This window comes from Diuraphis noxia, unplaced genomic scaffold (genome assembly GCF_037042655.1).
Source record: "Diuraphis noxia isolate RWA-SAM2 unplaced genomic scaffold, SU_Dnox_SAM2 contig0005, whole genome shotgun sequence".
In the NCBI taxonomy this organism is placed as follows: Eukaryota; Metazoa; Arthropoda; class Insecta; order Hemiptera; family Aphididae; genus Diuraphis; species Diuraphis noxia.
Window position 1 is genome coordinate 49,180,809 of NW_028301715.1, and position 18,271 is coordinate 49,199,079.

General features: G+C 30.0%; 1 protein-coding gene across 2 annotated transcripts in view; it reads left to right on the top strand.

Annotated features, from left to right (window-relative positions):
• Positions 1-13,822, top strand: part of LOC107173393 (uncharacterized) — a 137,611-nt gene extending 123,789 nt beyond the window's left edge. For both annotated transcript variants that reach the window (XM_015523914.2, XM_015523915.2), the window contains 4 exons: positions 8,210-8,390; positions 8,474-8,613; positions 9,847-9,973; positions 13,182-13,822. In XM_015523914.2, the coding sequence (XP_015379400.1) occupies positions 8,210-8,390; positions 8,474-8,613; positions 9,847-9,973; positions 13,182-13,326 (593 nt within the window). In that variant the 3' untranslated portion in view covers positions 13,327-13,822. The remainder of the gene's footprint in view (positions 1-8,209; positions 8,391-8,473; positions 8,614-9,846; positions 9,974-13,181) is intronic.
• Positions 13,823-18,271: the final 4,449 nt, after the last annotated feature.

Consider the following 18,271-nt stretch of genomic DNA (forward strand, 5'->3'; position numbering starts at 1 on the left):
AATTAAAAGAAAAGCATCACGTATGCCAAACGCAATAGCAATAACATCTCATTTACTTATCTAATTCAAGATATTTTACAACACAATATGATTTAGAAATTATAAATTTACCGAACTCGGAGAATTTTTTCCTATATCCCACCTATAATAATTGTTTGTGATAAAATAATTAGAATCTTTGTATATTATTCGTTTATATGATATTCGGTGAAAAAAAAAACTAGATCAGTTAAACCACTATTTTACTGAACCAATTCAACAAAAATTATTGATGTTGAAACAACGAATGAAATCAGAAAAAAACGTTATTTGTGTTGCTTCGTTGATAAGGATCGTGCTCATTTGAATATTCTTACCGAAATATAGATAATATTATAATCATATGGGTGACTCCTTTTATACTAATGTGCCACTATATATGTCTGAATCGTGATGGCATAATAATTATCGATATTCAGTAGTCGGCTACTCGGCTGGAGAACGTGTAAAAATTCAAAAATCCTGACTATTCAAAAATATTTTAACGAAATCCGAATTTTGTCATTTAACGCCGCAGTAATTATATATAAATAACTTACATTTAATACGTTACGCACACCACTTTCATCGTGTGTACATCGATCGATAAAAGTGTAATTATATATATCACTCCAACCTACGGTCGGTGCACCTCCTATATGATATTATTATTATTATTACAGTGCCGTTAGCCATGGTTATACCACGTCGCGGAGTAATATAAGAGTCGCAATAAAACGATGTATTATGTCACTTTATGACCAGCTATTATCAGTTGGCACGCACGTGTAGGTACACGAATGTATACGCCTACAGCATGTGTGTGTATGTGTTTGTGTGTGCGTTTTAGTTCTCGTTGATTTAACGACAGACCATAAACTTTTCCCGGAGGGATACATTTGTCCTAGGAACCAGATTCACATTTGAAACTCGAAAACTACTTACCCGCGTTGATTTTAGCACTGGATATATCACCAGTAATCAGTAATTATCTGCAAAAGGGACGTTTTTCTAAACCATCGATGTAATACTTCGTGTTGGTCGTGTTCTCGAACTGCAATTCTAACTTTTTTCTAAAAATATTTTTTAAAACGGCGGTATCCCGGACGTAAAAATGTCTCCCGAATGTTATACGAACTCGATACATTCTTAGTATATATAGTATATATTATATTATGTATAATGTTTTATTTTTTTTTTTTATTGGGGGTTGAGGCTTCGACAACAAGGGCCATTAGCCTGTGAAACTGTCGGGGAGGGAATTGTTGGTTTTTGATACTCGTGGATGTTTTTTGGCAGAATTTCGAATGGGCACCCGTAGGTTTCTGCCATGCACGGGAGGAGGGCGGCGGCCTCACTTTCCAGACAACATGATCTTCCCGGAAAGCGATGCCGCCCATGACCGGGATTCGAATCGGCGACGGTGCACGTCACAACCGACGCCTTAATCCGCCCGACCACTACACCCCCTTATGTATAATGTATATATCAGAATCAGAACATTTCCTACTTGAATTGGATTATCTCAACAAAAATCTTCTTAGAAAAATGTTGTAATCATACGTTATTCGTATAGAACAAGTCGTTGTTTTCTCCTCTAGATATTTTTAAAAAGTTCTGAACATTCTAAGCGTTAACTGTTACCTATACCTAATAAATCTATTTCAAATCATAACAATCTATGCAAACTGAATCGTCTGAATCTTAATTTAAGTTACAGACTTACAGTATAATTTTCAGTTATGTAATTACAATTTTCGGTTTAAGATATAGATTCAATTAATATTGATTAAAGTAAAAAAAATTTCTAATTAAAATAAATAAACACTGACGAGAATTTCGAACGCATAATACTGTTTTACTTTCGTACAGTCGTAAACCATATCGTAGTCATTAATGGTTTTGGGTTTTTTTAACAAACAAATGAGAACGTATATATTACATATAATGCGTAGGTAAATGTAGGCGTGATGTGTTGTCCAGCATCGGACAGACTACCCATACCTACCTAGGTACTTATAATAATATAATATGACCATATTATACGCGTATAGTTTTTTATGGTTTTTAAACTGTACTTTACATATTCATGCAGGTTTATCATCCGGCATAAAATCACAATGAATTAACTGATGTGCATATAGGTGCCTACCCCTTCGGCATGGCCACCGCTGTGGGGACTTATATGCCACCGAATTTATTATAATATATTATGATAAAACGCAGAACACGTGTCAAAAACGACACATACCTCATCCGTATAATATAATCTAAGACCGCTCGATTTCGGACTGAATACGTAATCAAAGGCCGGCAAGAGCTCTTGCAGTGCCCGTTTCTACTCGAATTAGGTAAAGCATAAATATTAAATAGTAATTTATATTTATAAAGCCCGCGTGTGTAACTATAATTCAAAAATCGTAAGTAGGTATATACCTGCTATTATGCGGTATCCAGCACAATTCGCATTTCTCTCCCAGCGAGAATTCACTGCATTGGGCAATAATTCACACTTGTTGTTCGACCTCGCGAATTTATATTCGTCGGACGCCAAACGATGTCGAATCCCAAGATGTATATGGATCGCGTACGAGTTCTGTGCCGGGAAGGTGAATGATTTATAAGTATTACGTCCGAATATCACGTTTGGCGGTCGCAGAGGTTGGTCGTTACAGCGAAACGGTCATTTGTTTATTGTATAGTTGCAGGCGGATCTACGACTTCTGATTCTGCCAAATAAATCGAACAAGTGCTAACGATTCTTTTCGACGTTGCACTCATATTAATTATACATAATATATTCTGCGGAGATGTAAATTGTAAATTGTAAAATATTGTATGCGTCATCATGTATAAAAAATAAAATAAATAATTTTTTTTTAAATGGTTATAAGTGGTAAGCTTATAGTAAAGACTGAAGACAAATAATACGTCAAGTATAAAAGTTTTACCTATTAATAACGAGAAAGAGAGAGAAGTAGAAAAGGGAATTCACAACAAAGATAATAACATATTTAGAAAAACTACTTTAGGTGTCTATCATATGTTAAGAGTTTTGGGTCTTGGAAACTTTTACCAGGGTATTCAAAAAGAAAAAAAGGGGTGAGCATGGTTGATGAATCTTTAATATAATGAGTGACATTAAACAAGCATAATAAAATAATATAGGTATTGTTATTAATATCACCCACTTTTTTAGAATAATTTATGTCAAGCATGCTCCCTTGTTTTATTATTTCTATTAGTAAAATACAACTATTCAAATTAGGAATTTCGTATATTTATAAGCATAGTCGGATAAATTAAGAACTTAATACTCGTATTTTCAATGATTTAGATTTTTTATGTCCTTCAACAAATAGTGTTCTGTGTGGAAATATAAACTTCATTATTTTTATTAACCTTTGAAATGGATGATTATTTGAATAATTATTATTAAAACACAAGCAATAATACAAAAAATAGTGGCATAAATTACGTTATCACTTAAAAAAAAAAAATACTATAATATGTAATAATATGCGTTTTACAAACGATGTGCTATTAATAAATCATTGAACATTTAACTTAATTTACGCAAATAATAATAAATTATTGTGTTGCACTGTAAATATTTGTTTCATGTTTGCCTATAAACCCTCGAAAGACCGATTTTGTTGTGATTTGTAAACATATTGTACAACTTTGACATTTATGATTTATCAAACAATAAGTCATGTTAAGGCACTTCAGTTATACATATTTTATGCTACACTATAGAGCGTTGAAAGTTGACACCACCCTCGCATTTATTTCTAAAAATTGTTTATTTAAAAAAAAAAATTAAAAAAAAACATTTTATAACATTAAAATTTCTTGAAAATTATGACTTAGTCTTCCCCTCCTCACTAATTCAAGACTTTGGAGCCGACCCTGATTATACAAACGGAAGAAAATCGTAGCAGTATAGTTCAATGGCGTATTTAAGAATTTTTCATTTTTTTTGTTAAAACAAAGCGTTACGTTTATAATTATATTTTTTATAATCCCGTAAAAGAAAAATTTAACATTTTTATGACTTATGAGCTAATGGGGACTCTGCCCCCTCCCCCGTAAATAGTTCAAGGATGCTGTTTTGCCAGTTAAAAAATTAATGAATTTACTATGTACCAATATAATATGATTAATAATAAACGCTCGTGAATGGATATCGAAATATAGTTTGTAAACATTAACATAGAAATATTGATTTACAATTTTACAAGAGAATTATAATATACCTACCCAACATATTAATCAACAACAATAAAATTTGGTAAGAAATAGCAATAATTATTATGAGTAAAATTAAATTCGTGTCTACATCACAGACCCAATGCGAACGATTGTATCGCATAAATTATTGAAGCTTTCCGTTATAATATTCTTTTTCTAAACATTTTGCTGTCCTGTTTGATCAAAAATGTTTAATTTATGATTATGCATGCTGTGTATGCTGTGCATCCTATATATATATATATTCTTGGATAAGGGGGATACTCCCCTTAGGTATAGGAAACGTTAGTTAACAATAATGTCGATTTCATCTTACCCATCTTCGTCGAAAATTTTAATTACATACATATTAATAAAAATTCATTTTTAATTACTTTTTCTGTATTTAATGTTAATTATAACGTTGACTAATATAAAAATATATTTACGTTGACCACGTGTATTTCAAAATAACAAATAAACAGATTTAAATAAAACATAATTTTTTTAATATCTGATCGATAACTACAATAATGTACTTAACAATTATCTTCAAATTTGCAAAAATTGTTTAAAACATAGAATGTCGTATGAAATTAAAACAAATAACTTAGGTTTAATATAGAATTATTAAAAAAATGTATAGGTACTCGTAATAATTATCAAAGTTTTAGAAAAGTCATTAAAGTGACCTTTATATTGACATGTTCTTTCTTCAAGTGGTATAGTTAAACCTTTACCATTTTAAAGTAAATTATCTTTTAGAATAGTCTTTAAGTTTTCAAACTTTAAGTCACGTCTTCTTTGGTCTTTATAAACAATGAGGAACATTTACCTAAGTAAACCATTTATTTAAAATGAGAAAAATCATTTTGGTAAAATAAATGAAAAAAAAATCATTTACACTGTTTAAACAAAAATACGACTGATCTGGTGAATTATGTGATTCAAATGACCAGATATTCTTTTTCATTCTACAAGACATAATTATTATACTTGCCCATTTTTCCTCTAATAATTAATTATTCAAATTCTTATATTTTTAATTACAAATGACTTTAATCTTAGATATTTAGATATTTTATACCATTTAATAATTTTTTTCAAATCTATTATTTTTTTATTTTTTTTCTAATTGTGAAGCAGATGATATTTTTGAGGATTGTAATAAATATAAATCAAAATTTTAACAAGATGTTTCTATGTCATTTAACTTTAAGCACTAAAAATAATGATCCTTAAAAAACAATTTTACGTCTTCCATAAAACATAACATTGACGTATTCAAAAACCACCAAAATATATACACATAATACTTCCAAATCAAAGAAAATGGTTGTATCACAATCACATTCAATAATTTAAATATAACTTACAGAATGAGTATTCAATCTTATCCACTAAAGCAATACTAAAGCAAAACAATTATTTATTTTTAGTTTTCACAAATTAAAATACAAAACCGACACATCTATACCCGCATAAATAGTATTCTCTATAGTTTTAATTGATTTATTTTGTAGATGATTTCACTTGTAAAATTACTCAAAAATTGTAAAAAAAAAACAATTTTTCGTAAATGCTTGTTTCGCTGTATGATGGGCGTGAATCGGAGAGAAAACAAATAGTGCACTAAAATCCTTTAACAGTTTACAATACAAAGAGTGGTTTTCATCTGAAAAAAATACCACTAAGGGACACTCCTTAAATTGCATAAAAAAATCAAAGTATTTGAAAATAAGAGCCTTAAGTGTACTTAAAAATTCAAAAACTCAGAATTTGAATAAATTCATTATGAAAGTGAAAATGGGGTTTAGGTTAGCATCCTTGATAAATTCCCCCAGTATATCTTGTATTTAAATGATAAAACTATTTTCATATTCCATTGTACATTGTTTTACCTAACAAAGATAAATCCTCTTTTACTATACCTTGATATAAATAGCATAATATGAATTATATATATTTAGATTAAAAATATATAATAATTATTCAAGAAAATAATAATGCTCAAATACAATTATAATAAATTACAATAAATTGCATGTATAGTGGATAAAAATTTAATTTTAACTGGAGATTGCATCTATTTATCATAAAAATGTAACTATGTAATTAGTAATTATACTTCCTTCGCAATAAACGGATATACAACACGGGAATACCTTAACTGTATTAAAACAAATTAACTAACGAATTTAAAAATGTCCTCAAAATATTCTAATATTGATTAATGGTTGGTTGGTGGATTTATTACACAATAATTACTTACCCAATTAACATCATACAACTAATTTTTAATACCGATTATAATTCATAATTTATGTTTTTTTTTTATTTGAAGCACTCAGTCAAAAAAATAATTCAAAGTCCTAAGGTGAATGTACATTACTGTCTACACGATAATATCAGTAATACTTCAAATTGCACAATCAAATAAAACAAAAGTAATGTGTGATTGTTACGCTAAATGTTATAGTAATTTTGTTATATAAGCTATATGCATTATGTTAAGCTGAGCAATGAGCATACATTTTTAACAATTGATTTTTCAAATTACGATTGTGTATTTAAAATAATATTGGACAAAATCGATACAAAAAATAATAATAATACTAGTAATAATTAAATTATTTAATATGAACAATACATTTCGAAACAAATATTTTAAGTAGTTTTTATAAAACAATTTTTTTTTAATTTTTTTATACGGTTTATTCCTAAATAAAAAATCCCATCTAAATACTTTGTGATATCAGAATATAATTTATTCGTGGAAAAAAACATCGACTAAATCGATCATATTTAATCAATCTGAAGTTCACAATGTAAATGTTTTAAATTAAATATTACTTAGTAATTAATGTTTTGCGGTAAAGGTTGCATTATTATTGCACTGTATAAATATATATAGTCCATAGATTTTCTATTCAAATATCTTGCCTTAATTTCCGGATTGCCCTGATGATGACGATGATGGTTGTCAATAACGTATATTCTTTTCCCCAGAGAAAATCTTTTAAGGTGATAAAAGATTTGATGTGATAGGCATCGATTTTATGTCAATCACATCGAAAATTGAAACAGATTACACTTCATTGTTGCGCGTACGGCGTACCTTAGGTTAAAGTTTAAAAGACGATGTAAAAACTACACAGAGTAATATGTACTTATAGTAAATGAAAAAAATACATAAAAATTATACCGTTTTTTACTAAAAGTTTCTGAGCTCATTATCGCCTGCAATATTTAGATAATTATGCACTAATACGAGTAGTTTAGGTGATTCCAATTTTAATCGAATTTGCAGGTATTTATTTTTATTTTTATTCATAAAATAAATTATCATCATACGTAGGAAATAAATTAAGCCGGAAGTTGTAACGTTTAAATACTGAGTTTTTGGTGTTACAAAGTTGGCCGATCAATTTACTTTAGGGTCCTGAAACTGAACAACAAAACAAATTATACTAAAGGTTTTATGGATCGACGCCAAACACTATAGAGGCTGAAATTCCAACGAGTAATAGTTTTTTAGTCTGATATTTGGTGAAATACTTGTCTTAAAAAGCATATCAAGCTAAAAAACTGATATGTTTACGGGACTTAAAAAAAAAAAGTTGATGACAAAGTAAATGTAACCGATGTCTTGTTCCTTTAAAACCTGCTTCAGATAATAGTCAATAAAAAAGCTAAGAGTTTTATTTACAGTAAATTACATTATTAAGTATAAAACATTAATTTATTAATCCGTGTAATTTTCTCCAGATTACATATAATAATTGTGAACACTTAAAGAAAAATCTCAACCAACATTTTTAATTGCTAAAATACAAACTCATTAAATTATTCAAAAATGATTTTGATTAATATAAACAAATTTTATGTGAATCATAAATAATAAAATAATAGACTGTGCTATACATACAACATAATATTATACATTTTTGTGTTTTAGAAAATCTTCAATATTTAAGATTGGGTGACAATAACTTGCACTCAATACCTAGCGAATCGCTCCGTCGTTTGCATAGACTTCGACACTTAGACCTCAAAGCAAACAACATATCACATATTGCTGAAGACGCTTTCACTGGTTTTGGCGATTCAATCACGTTTTTGAATTTGCAAAAAAATGAGTAATTCATACCGAACTCAATACCTATCTATATTTTATTTTTCTCTGTGGATTCAAAGTTAACGTTCTTTATTTTTGTTTTAGCATCAAAACTTTACCAATGATGGCGTTCGAAAATTTGAATTCTTTGGAAATACTAAACCTGCAAAACAACAAACTGACGCGAGTGCCGGAAGAAGCGCTCGAGGCGATCGTAGACACCGCAACTGTTATTGATATTATGGGTATGTCGATGGATATGCAACCAACCCCCACTCTAACCCACTTACTTTCTTATGAATGAGTTCCCCGCAATTAGGAACGGAAGAAATAATAATAAGTTTTAGTTGTAAATATTATGTCAAATGAATGGGTTTCGTTTTTTTAAAAATCATTTTAAAGTTTTTTGTTGTCCACACAAACGTCATATACACGGAATTGAATATTAGTGTTATAAAATACGATTGTCGATGGTGGTCTGCTGCAATAACGCTTTTTTCACATTCTGTCAATTGAGTACGTAGCGCGAGAGAGGGAGAGAGATTTGTTTTTATGACAGGTTTATTCTTTGATACATGAATACACCATTTTGTAAGAGAAATAATTTACGGGATATTGCACGTTTTTACTTAGATATGTAGGTTAGTTCTCGCGTAAATATATATTTTTCTTTTAAGAGAAAATAATGAAAAACAGTTTTTCCATCGGTGCTCAAAAATATTTCATAATATTTTTTAATTCAGTTGTTTGGTTTGACTTTTTATGAATTCCTTTATTATTAAATGTCTAATAAAGCAGCCTTCATCTCCATCAGTTTATCAACATCGTTTGGTGACTTAATGATTCAAAAGTATCAAACTACTAATTAAATAAATAAAAATTTTTACAAACAACTGTAAACACCTACATCCCGTATTCAGTCACGAAATAACTGTTACGTAAAATTTTCCTTTACTCCGCCACAGAATTAACCAATTTCTCGAATGACGTTATATTATTTTTGTACATATTTTATTTTATTTATTTATTGTATTTTTTATTATTGATACAAATCCCAGCAACTATATGGCCATTAGATGTTTATAGAGTTTAACAGTTGGTCGGTCGGTCACCCATCCGGGAGCTAGCAACACCGGCCGGTACCTTCACTCTGAGCGTTTCCACAGTTCATCGTGCGGCCGCGCCACATTAAGCTACGCCTATATATTATTATATTATTTCCCCATAAAAATATGAATTTTAAAATACAAAAAAAAACCCATTCCGAGGGATAAATTATACCATGAAATAAAAATAAAAAAACAAAAGAAACACCAAACATAACGCAATATTAATGACCATTGAAATGGACATTATTTCCAGTAACTCGTGACGTTCCGGACGATTAGGTCGGACAAAAACGACCCTTTTCGGAATGTTAGGTATACCTGAATCCCGAAAGTTAAATATTTTATTTATTTTTCTTTGTCTCCATATAGATAACCCGCTGATTTGTGACTGTGATCTGCGCTGGTACAGAGATTGGCTGAAAGAGTTACGTCACCGGGACGACGACGACATCATACAGAAGAAACACATACTCTGCCTTATGGAAGAAGAACACAGGTGTGTATTGTTTGAAAAATTTTATAAAATTATAATAATATATGTATTTCCACATGCACAATTGAGGGTCGTGGATCGTCTGGCGATGGAAGTGTGTTTGCAGAAGGGTCATTAAAAACTGTAGTATTAACAAAAAGCTTTATTTATTTTATCAAAAAATCAAGCTCTAATATAATTCAGATTTCGCAACGGATAGCTGAATAGAAATAACGTTTTAAAAAAAAATCGAGTACAACGATATCGGTGCCAGATTCCGATATAATTGAAACTATACGTCTTAGGGATGTCACTATAGTGGAGTTTGTATTTTTCAAATAAAAATTGCATGAAAAAAAAAATTCTTAGCGAATTCAATTCGATAAGTAATACCTAGGTACCTACCAAAGAAAGATTTTATAAGTACAGTTGTATTTTGTCGGAAATATTATAATTAGTTTGCAATTCAACATTTTGTGCAAGCACAAAATTTGTTGATACCTACTAGAAAGGAGTTTCTAATTTTTGTTATCGATTATACGGTTTTCCTAAACATATACTAATACATATACAACTAGTCTTATAAAATTTAGTAAAAAACTTAAAAATAATAAAATGCTAAATAATTTTATAAATTGTAATAGTAATATTAAATACACAACACACTTAACAAAAATATATATATTATGTTGGAGGCGTTGGAGTCTTTTTATAATATGATTATTGATTACAGAATACTCTAAAATCTATAAATTAAAGAAAAATTATCTTAAATAAATCATAAGAAGTATTTTTATTCATGCAAATGTAAATTTTGAAAATTAATACAAATAACTATTTTATAATTTTTTTAGATTCTGAGCGGAGCGAGGAATGTGTTGATTTTACCATGATGTGTGTTTTTTTTTGTGTCTGCCATCAAATTTTGAGGCTGTAAAAATTCTTCGATTTTTGACTTCAGTACCTTGTTAGATCAAAAAGTGAATCTAGTTGGTACTTTGGACGGTCAAAAGTAAAAAATGCTCAATATTTTTCTAAACAAACTAAAAATTAAGGAAAAAACGGGAAATTTTACGTACAATCAGTTTTCGACCAAATCGATTTTGGTTTTTGATGTAACTTTAAAACAAATGACCATAGTTACATGAAATTTTCACCAAATGTTTATATAAGTATATTTTATCCACCATGCAATTTGTTGAAATGCATTTACAATCTAATCTTTAATACACTTATTTATATATTAACAATATTTAAAATTCGTATATAGTAGTCAATACCTACAAAAATAAATAATATTGTATGAACTGGTAAAAGAAGCGCGGAGTGAATTCAAATTGCAAGTTTAACTATTTTTTTTTTTCAAAATGTGTCGCCCATTATTGTAATAAACGGTAAAAGACTGCATAAATGCTAAATTGAGATAGGTAAGAGAAAAAAAAGTCGTATCGTATAAAAGCTCCAAAATTGTATCGTACATAAGTGCCAAATCTTAGGTACCTGTGTGTCACGGTGAATAGATATTAAATAACAGATATTCAATTTAGAACTAAGTACTGATTTATTAAATTTATATTGATTTGCTTGTACCTATATTACAATTTAACAATTTATTGTTAAACATTTTTTTAATATAATACAATTTGTTATAAGATAATAGCAATTATTAAATAACTACTTATATTAAATAGGTAGTAATTTTAACCGGATATAGATTTGTCATTTTTGCACCTTTGGTGCTTTTATATACCTATGACATATAAAGCCGTAATAAAAATAGTCGCGATATAGGAAATCCGAGAACAGGCATAAAATTAGCATAACAATGCTTTAAGTTACAAATTCAAAAACAAAATCGTGCATCGTTCTTTGATATTATAATGATTATCCACTCTTTTGAATGAGTAATTTATTCAGAAATAAAACAAAAACAAGCCAAACAAACAAATGCTAATGCGCTACTGTTAATAATATTTTTGAAATAATTACACCCGCATATAGTGTGTAGAACACACATATTGATGCAAAACAAACTTTATTAACTTTAAATCGCTTTGAGCTTTTATCACAATTTATTATAAATTGTAATGCTTTATACGATACTGAAGTTTGTTAGATATTATTTCACTATTTTACACCGAACTAGTTTAGTGTAGGTCTGTCGCCTGTAGGTAATAAGTATATAATAGTAATAATAAGTATTAAGTTATAAACCGTTATTTGAAACATTATATTACTGATTCAAGGAATTTTAATTAAATTTCCAGTTCAGTTTAAATAAATCATACGAAGTTAAGAATAGGTATAACTGTATAAGAACTTGGTATATTTGTTTTTCAACTAGGTCTTTTTATCCGAGAAAAATGAAAATTCCTGGAAAATAGCTGCAGGTTCTCGGGCACCACTCCTTTCTCTCCGATAGCCACTGTTTAGGGCATTAGTAGGATTTTAATATAATATAATACGTTTTAGTATTAAATTAAAAAAAATACAGAATCGTCAAACTCATTTCAAATCGGTTCTCTGGTAACCAAATGTGTTGAATTCGCATTCGCCGACATATTACCGATTAGTCGGTAGGTGATATTTGTGCCCGAATAAATTTTAGGAAAAATCGAAATATAAACTGTCACTTAAGTACACAAATGTGTGCTTTATATTTTGTTCTGTATTTTCGATTAAACAGCAGAGCGTATCGTGGCGCCCCGGCCGTGTATATGAAATAAATCCCATAGTATACTATTCGCGCTAACACGTGCCAAGTGTTATTGGAAAAAATTATAAATGAGTGTTTTTAATATTCCCGCATTCATTTTTTTTATTGAACATTTTGAAAATTAATGCGCTGGGGAGTGGGCAACAGCACGTACTTTTAAATAAAAAAATATTGTGCTATATGACGTTTATATAAATATTAAATATAATATGATTTAAATCGTATAGCATACAACACCATCATAGCGCCATGTCGTCATCCGTATTTTGTTATATACAAATAGTATTATATTGTTTTATGTAAGTAATAATATTTATAGGTGCCTGCATGGTCCATTCTCTACTACCGTCTTTACTTTCATAAATAATTCAATTGATTGCAATGACGATGATGAATTGATGAATAAATTAAGGATAATGATAATAATAATAATTTTTATTTACGAAATTCAATTCCAATCACAAGATAACTAAAATAATATTATAAAGACTATAACTGTTTGTGTTTTGTTCGCAGAGAGTTCAGCGTCTTGAATTTGCCGGTGGAGAGAATGAACTGCGTGGGCAAGAAATACTCGTCGTCGGCCAACGGGATCGGTGAAACTCGTGTCCTGTCCCGCATCCTGATAGTTTTCGTCTTCGCCCTACACCAATTCAAATGAACTATACACACACACACACTCACACATTAACACACACATACACACATTAAAATACATACACACACACACCACACACACATACACTGACAACACACCTGCACACACACGCAAACACGCATGCACGCGATCCATCTATACATCTATTGTACACGTCGTAATCGTATAATGTAATATTATTATATTATTGTATATGCCTAAACAGCTATGACCTGCCGAACTCACGTCGAGATTGAATAAAAAAAAATAAATATATATCGAGTGTGCCAGTGCTGTACTAGCGTGATGCATGATCCACGCAAAGGCTGTACAATATTTTTATATATTATTATGATGATGGGTACCTACTTCATCCTGTCAGTTGGGTATAGGCACCTCTGAATGTTAAAAAACGCGAGTTATGACGCGAGCGTCAAAATGCGTGGCGTCCGAAACTCTCGCATAATATTATATTCGTTTGTTCGTTGTCCATATTATTATTATTATTATTTTTTTTTTTTTTAAACAACGAAACGACATATCAGTTCGAAACACTGTTGCGATACGATATATTATATTATATAATATCGACGTCGAACCATCACGGCAGGACGGTGTGGTATAATGCGATTTCGATACGGCACCGACGATTTCGGATTGCAAAATATAATATTATACCAGCTGCCCCCTTTATATGTTTGTATATTTTTTTTTTGTGTTTTTTGTTTACCTTTTTCTCAATTCGGCCGACGATCGTCGGACCTTTTGCCGACAACATATCAACTACATATCAACCGTTTCGTATAATATAAGTTTCCATATATTTTATATAGGTCATAATAATTTAATCGTTACACAATAATATATCGTAAATAATAATATTGTATATTATTATCTTGTAGTTGTAGCCTCACAGGAAACGCGTGTAAACGTGACTATTATATAAACACGTGCAACAGTGCCGAATTTAACGAGGGCGCAGGAGTTGTAAAACACTTCAAGCCTGAGTTTTTTTGGGGAGGATTAGTCGAGTTGGTATCTTAGATTTTATAACTTATATATATATAAATTATTAAGAATATCGAATAATGGCCAAGAAAAAAAGTTTTTTGACAAATTACTCCCCCGCCCGTTCATTTTAAACTGTTATGGATTCTGTTTTACCCCATCTAATGTCACTATTTAGATGCCTAAATCTGGTTGAAATGTTTTCTCTTTTAAACCCAATATTATATTCACATTTATCCACAATAAAAAATATATCCATGTATAATTATTAATGCATCAAATATATTATGAAATGCAATTTTTTTATGTGTCTCCAATAATTTATCAGTAGTTGCACCCCGGACATAGATTCGGCACTGGAGACGTGTTTTCGTTATTTATAGATAGACCCGCAGATTTACGTGTAAGTGTTTTTTTTTTTAAATTTTTTTTCGTCGTCAACATTATACGCTTTTAAAATCTCTTACCCCGGCGGCGCGTTTCGCGTGATTTAATAATAATATTATTACTATAATATTGCAGAGTGCAGATATATATAGTGGGACAACGCGAGCGTGCACCATTCTGACGGCTGCGGCTGTCGCGTAGGTATGACGATTAGGACACGCTCCGCGAGAATTTATCGATCGATCATAAAAGTTACACACTGTATACCTACCTATATAGTACCTACGTTGATTATACATTCTATATTAATAAACCTGCGACAGCGCATGGCGATAATAATTTTTAATTTGAAATATTATAGTGGTCGTCGTAAAAAAAATCAACGAATCCTCAACACAAAGCATTGGACTTGATTGTTTTTTTTCTTTCGTCTATTTAATACCCATAACAATAATATAACGTCGTAAAATAGTATTGTATGTTGCCTATAGACACGTAGACGTAAGTATAACACGCGTGCATGTATCACCTATACAGCTATACCTGTTGTGCGTCCATATTATGATCATCGTCGGACTTTATCGGTTGTCTTACGATTGGCCTCTATTTTAGATTGATTTCAATAAACTTGCACGGAACATTCTCGGTGATTAAAACCGCTCACACGAACCATCGACGATAATTTGACGTTTTAAGCTGGCCCTGCAGCGTACGTCGGTAGACTGTCGTGACGTACACGTCAGCGACGTGGGTATAGGTGTACAGGCTCGTCGACGACTGACGATCATGTATTCAGCGTATAGGGTAGATGCTGCACCCCGTGAGTACACGCATTAGACATCATAGTTCGCATAATATTATACAATGTTCTTCAACCCATCATGTGTGGGTAACCCACTACCCACTCCGCTACATTTATTGCACGTGAACTTTTTCCGATTAGAATTTTTAGCATTTAATTTTCATATTATAAGTATCTAGTTTCTATACTATATTATATTATGTAGCTTACACGTATAAACATGAGATTTATTGAGCTAAAATAATGTTAACTATGTTAAGTATAAAGTATGAAAAATATATTAATCAATGGATTAGACAATTTTAAATTTAGGAATTTCGTAGATGATGATAATATACTGTAGGGCTGTAGCTGAACAAATGTTGATTTTAAGTCATCATAGTTATTATATAGATGTATACTTGTAGGAATGTTTGAAGAGTGTTATTATATTTACGTATTATACGATTGATTATAATATTATTATTGTCATTAACATTTAAGCTTAAAAACCATTCGCAATACATATCTTAATAAAATACGTAACGATGAGAGCTATTACTGTTCTTAGCAAAACTCGGCGGGACGTTTGTGGAATAACATTAAACAAAAATAAAATAAAACGTTTTGAAAAACATCATCAAAACAAAAATTAAATACCATCTGTTGTGTCGTGTCAAAAGGTCGTTATCGGCATCGTCTCGCGGGGTACTGCTAAAGACATAATTAGCATACGACTTACGTAATTTTAAATACATTTACATGTGATTTATGAGTTTATACATTTTAAGACTATTAGGATATAACAACTATTATTATTATTATTATTATTACATTATAGCTATATTGATCAGTATAGACAATATAGTCATTTAACTGATACATATCTATAAAATGCATATCCCAATTAAAAAATGTAATCATTTTTTTATTATTATTATTATAACTATATAATATCATTATATTGTATTTATATATTATTATTATTATTATTATTATCGTACGCATATTTTAATGTTGTTGTATTTTCGTAATATTATTATAATTATGTCGTGGATATATTATTATGAAGTAGTAGTGTTTAGAGTGTTCATTTAATATGCATTTACATCACGTATACATATCCGTATTAAGAACCATCTTTATTATATAATATATAATAACGGAGTAAGGCCATGTTTTTATGTGAGTTTTTCTCTTTTGAAATAAATATTTAAAAAAAAAAAAAAAAAAATGTTTTGTTCGAACATATTTGACTATACTTACCCAAATTTTTACTCGTATTTTTGTTGTGTAAACCATAATATATTATGATACGTAATAATATACTTACAAGTAGATCGTAGGATTCTACTTTATAGCAATTACAATAATTCCACAGTTTTCTTATACCGATCTGCATCGGTAGAAATCGTGATCGCATTATTGTCGTTGTGTAGGGATCAGCCACCCGCGAAGCAAATTTTTTTGGCCTTAAACTCATAGAAGGGACGACCTGCAACTTACTATAGATTCAATTTGCTTTCTCAGTGAAATGCGGTTACTCTCCATGAAACATAGGTTATTGTCCTTTTGAAAATCTACCAAAACATCACTATTTAAAAAAAATTTAAAAAAACAGTTGGAATAATGTTTGGCAAAGGAAAAATTTCAATATGATAATTTTTTAACGAGGGGAGAGGGCAGCGAATATTTCTCCAACCCTTTTGTATATTTTTGAATTTCGCACAAATTCTGGAAATCACACCATGATGGCATATTTATGTTTAAGAAACAAAAAATGTCAAAAATTAAATTTGGGAAGGCTGGCGAAATGTGCGTATGAGTTAAAGCATATTCTGCGTAGGTACGTATATTATGTGATAACTTGGGCTCGGAAGTTGATGTATATTGAATTTTTTTTTTCATGGAACTTTTTAGACGATGCTCTCCTGGCCGCAAATCGGTTTCATTAGCATGTGAATCCGAATAACTAATTTGAATTTTGAATTTTTTGGCGTTTATTACTTTTTAAGTCATTTTTTGACATTTTTGTCATTTTTATGTCATATTTTGAGTAATTCAAAGCTTTGATCAATTTATATATATATATAATTTTATAGTAAAATAAAGTAAGATATTTAAAAAAAATGTATTTTTATTAATTTAAAACTAATATTTGTAATTTTTTAGGTTATTTTTTATTGTTTTTAAGTCTTTAAGATCATCAACTTCCGAGCTCCATAGTGATTACCATAGTGCGTCGCAAATCATAGAAATATTTCTATTATACTAACAAGACGTTATGGTATCCGTACACGACGAAAAATTTTAAATGTTTGTTTATTTCAAATTGTTTATGTTGACTGTATCGTTGAAAGTCCGGCGACAAGTCTATCGTCAGTCATCGATGCATTCTAGATGCGACGCTAAATAAAAAGATCCGTCGTACATCGATTATAAAGAAAACCCCGTAAGCTCTGATTTCATAGGCAGTCAGTATTCAGCGTTACAGTTGATTTCAACCAGTTGTCGGTCATCGATGGCAAATTTCTGACAATATTACACGTCATATGTACACTCGCGTGGTCAGCTATTTAGACAGTAATTATGAGATACAGAATAAATATAATTTATATAACTAAATTAAAACCTTTACAATTCTAAATATTTGCTGATGTGCCGCTAGTACATATGTTACAGTTAAGGTGTTGACTTCCGTTATTTTATGAAATAACTATAGGTATAGTTCATGCATTACCTATACGAATATTAGTTAAAGTATGAAATCATACATGAAAATTATACTCTAAC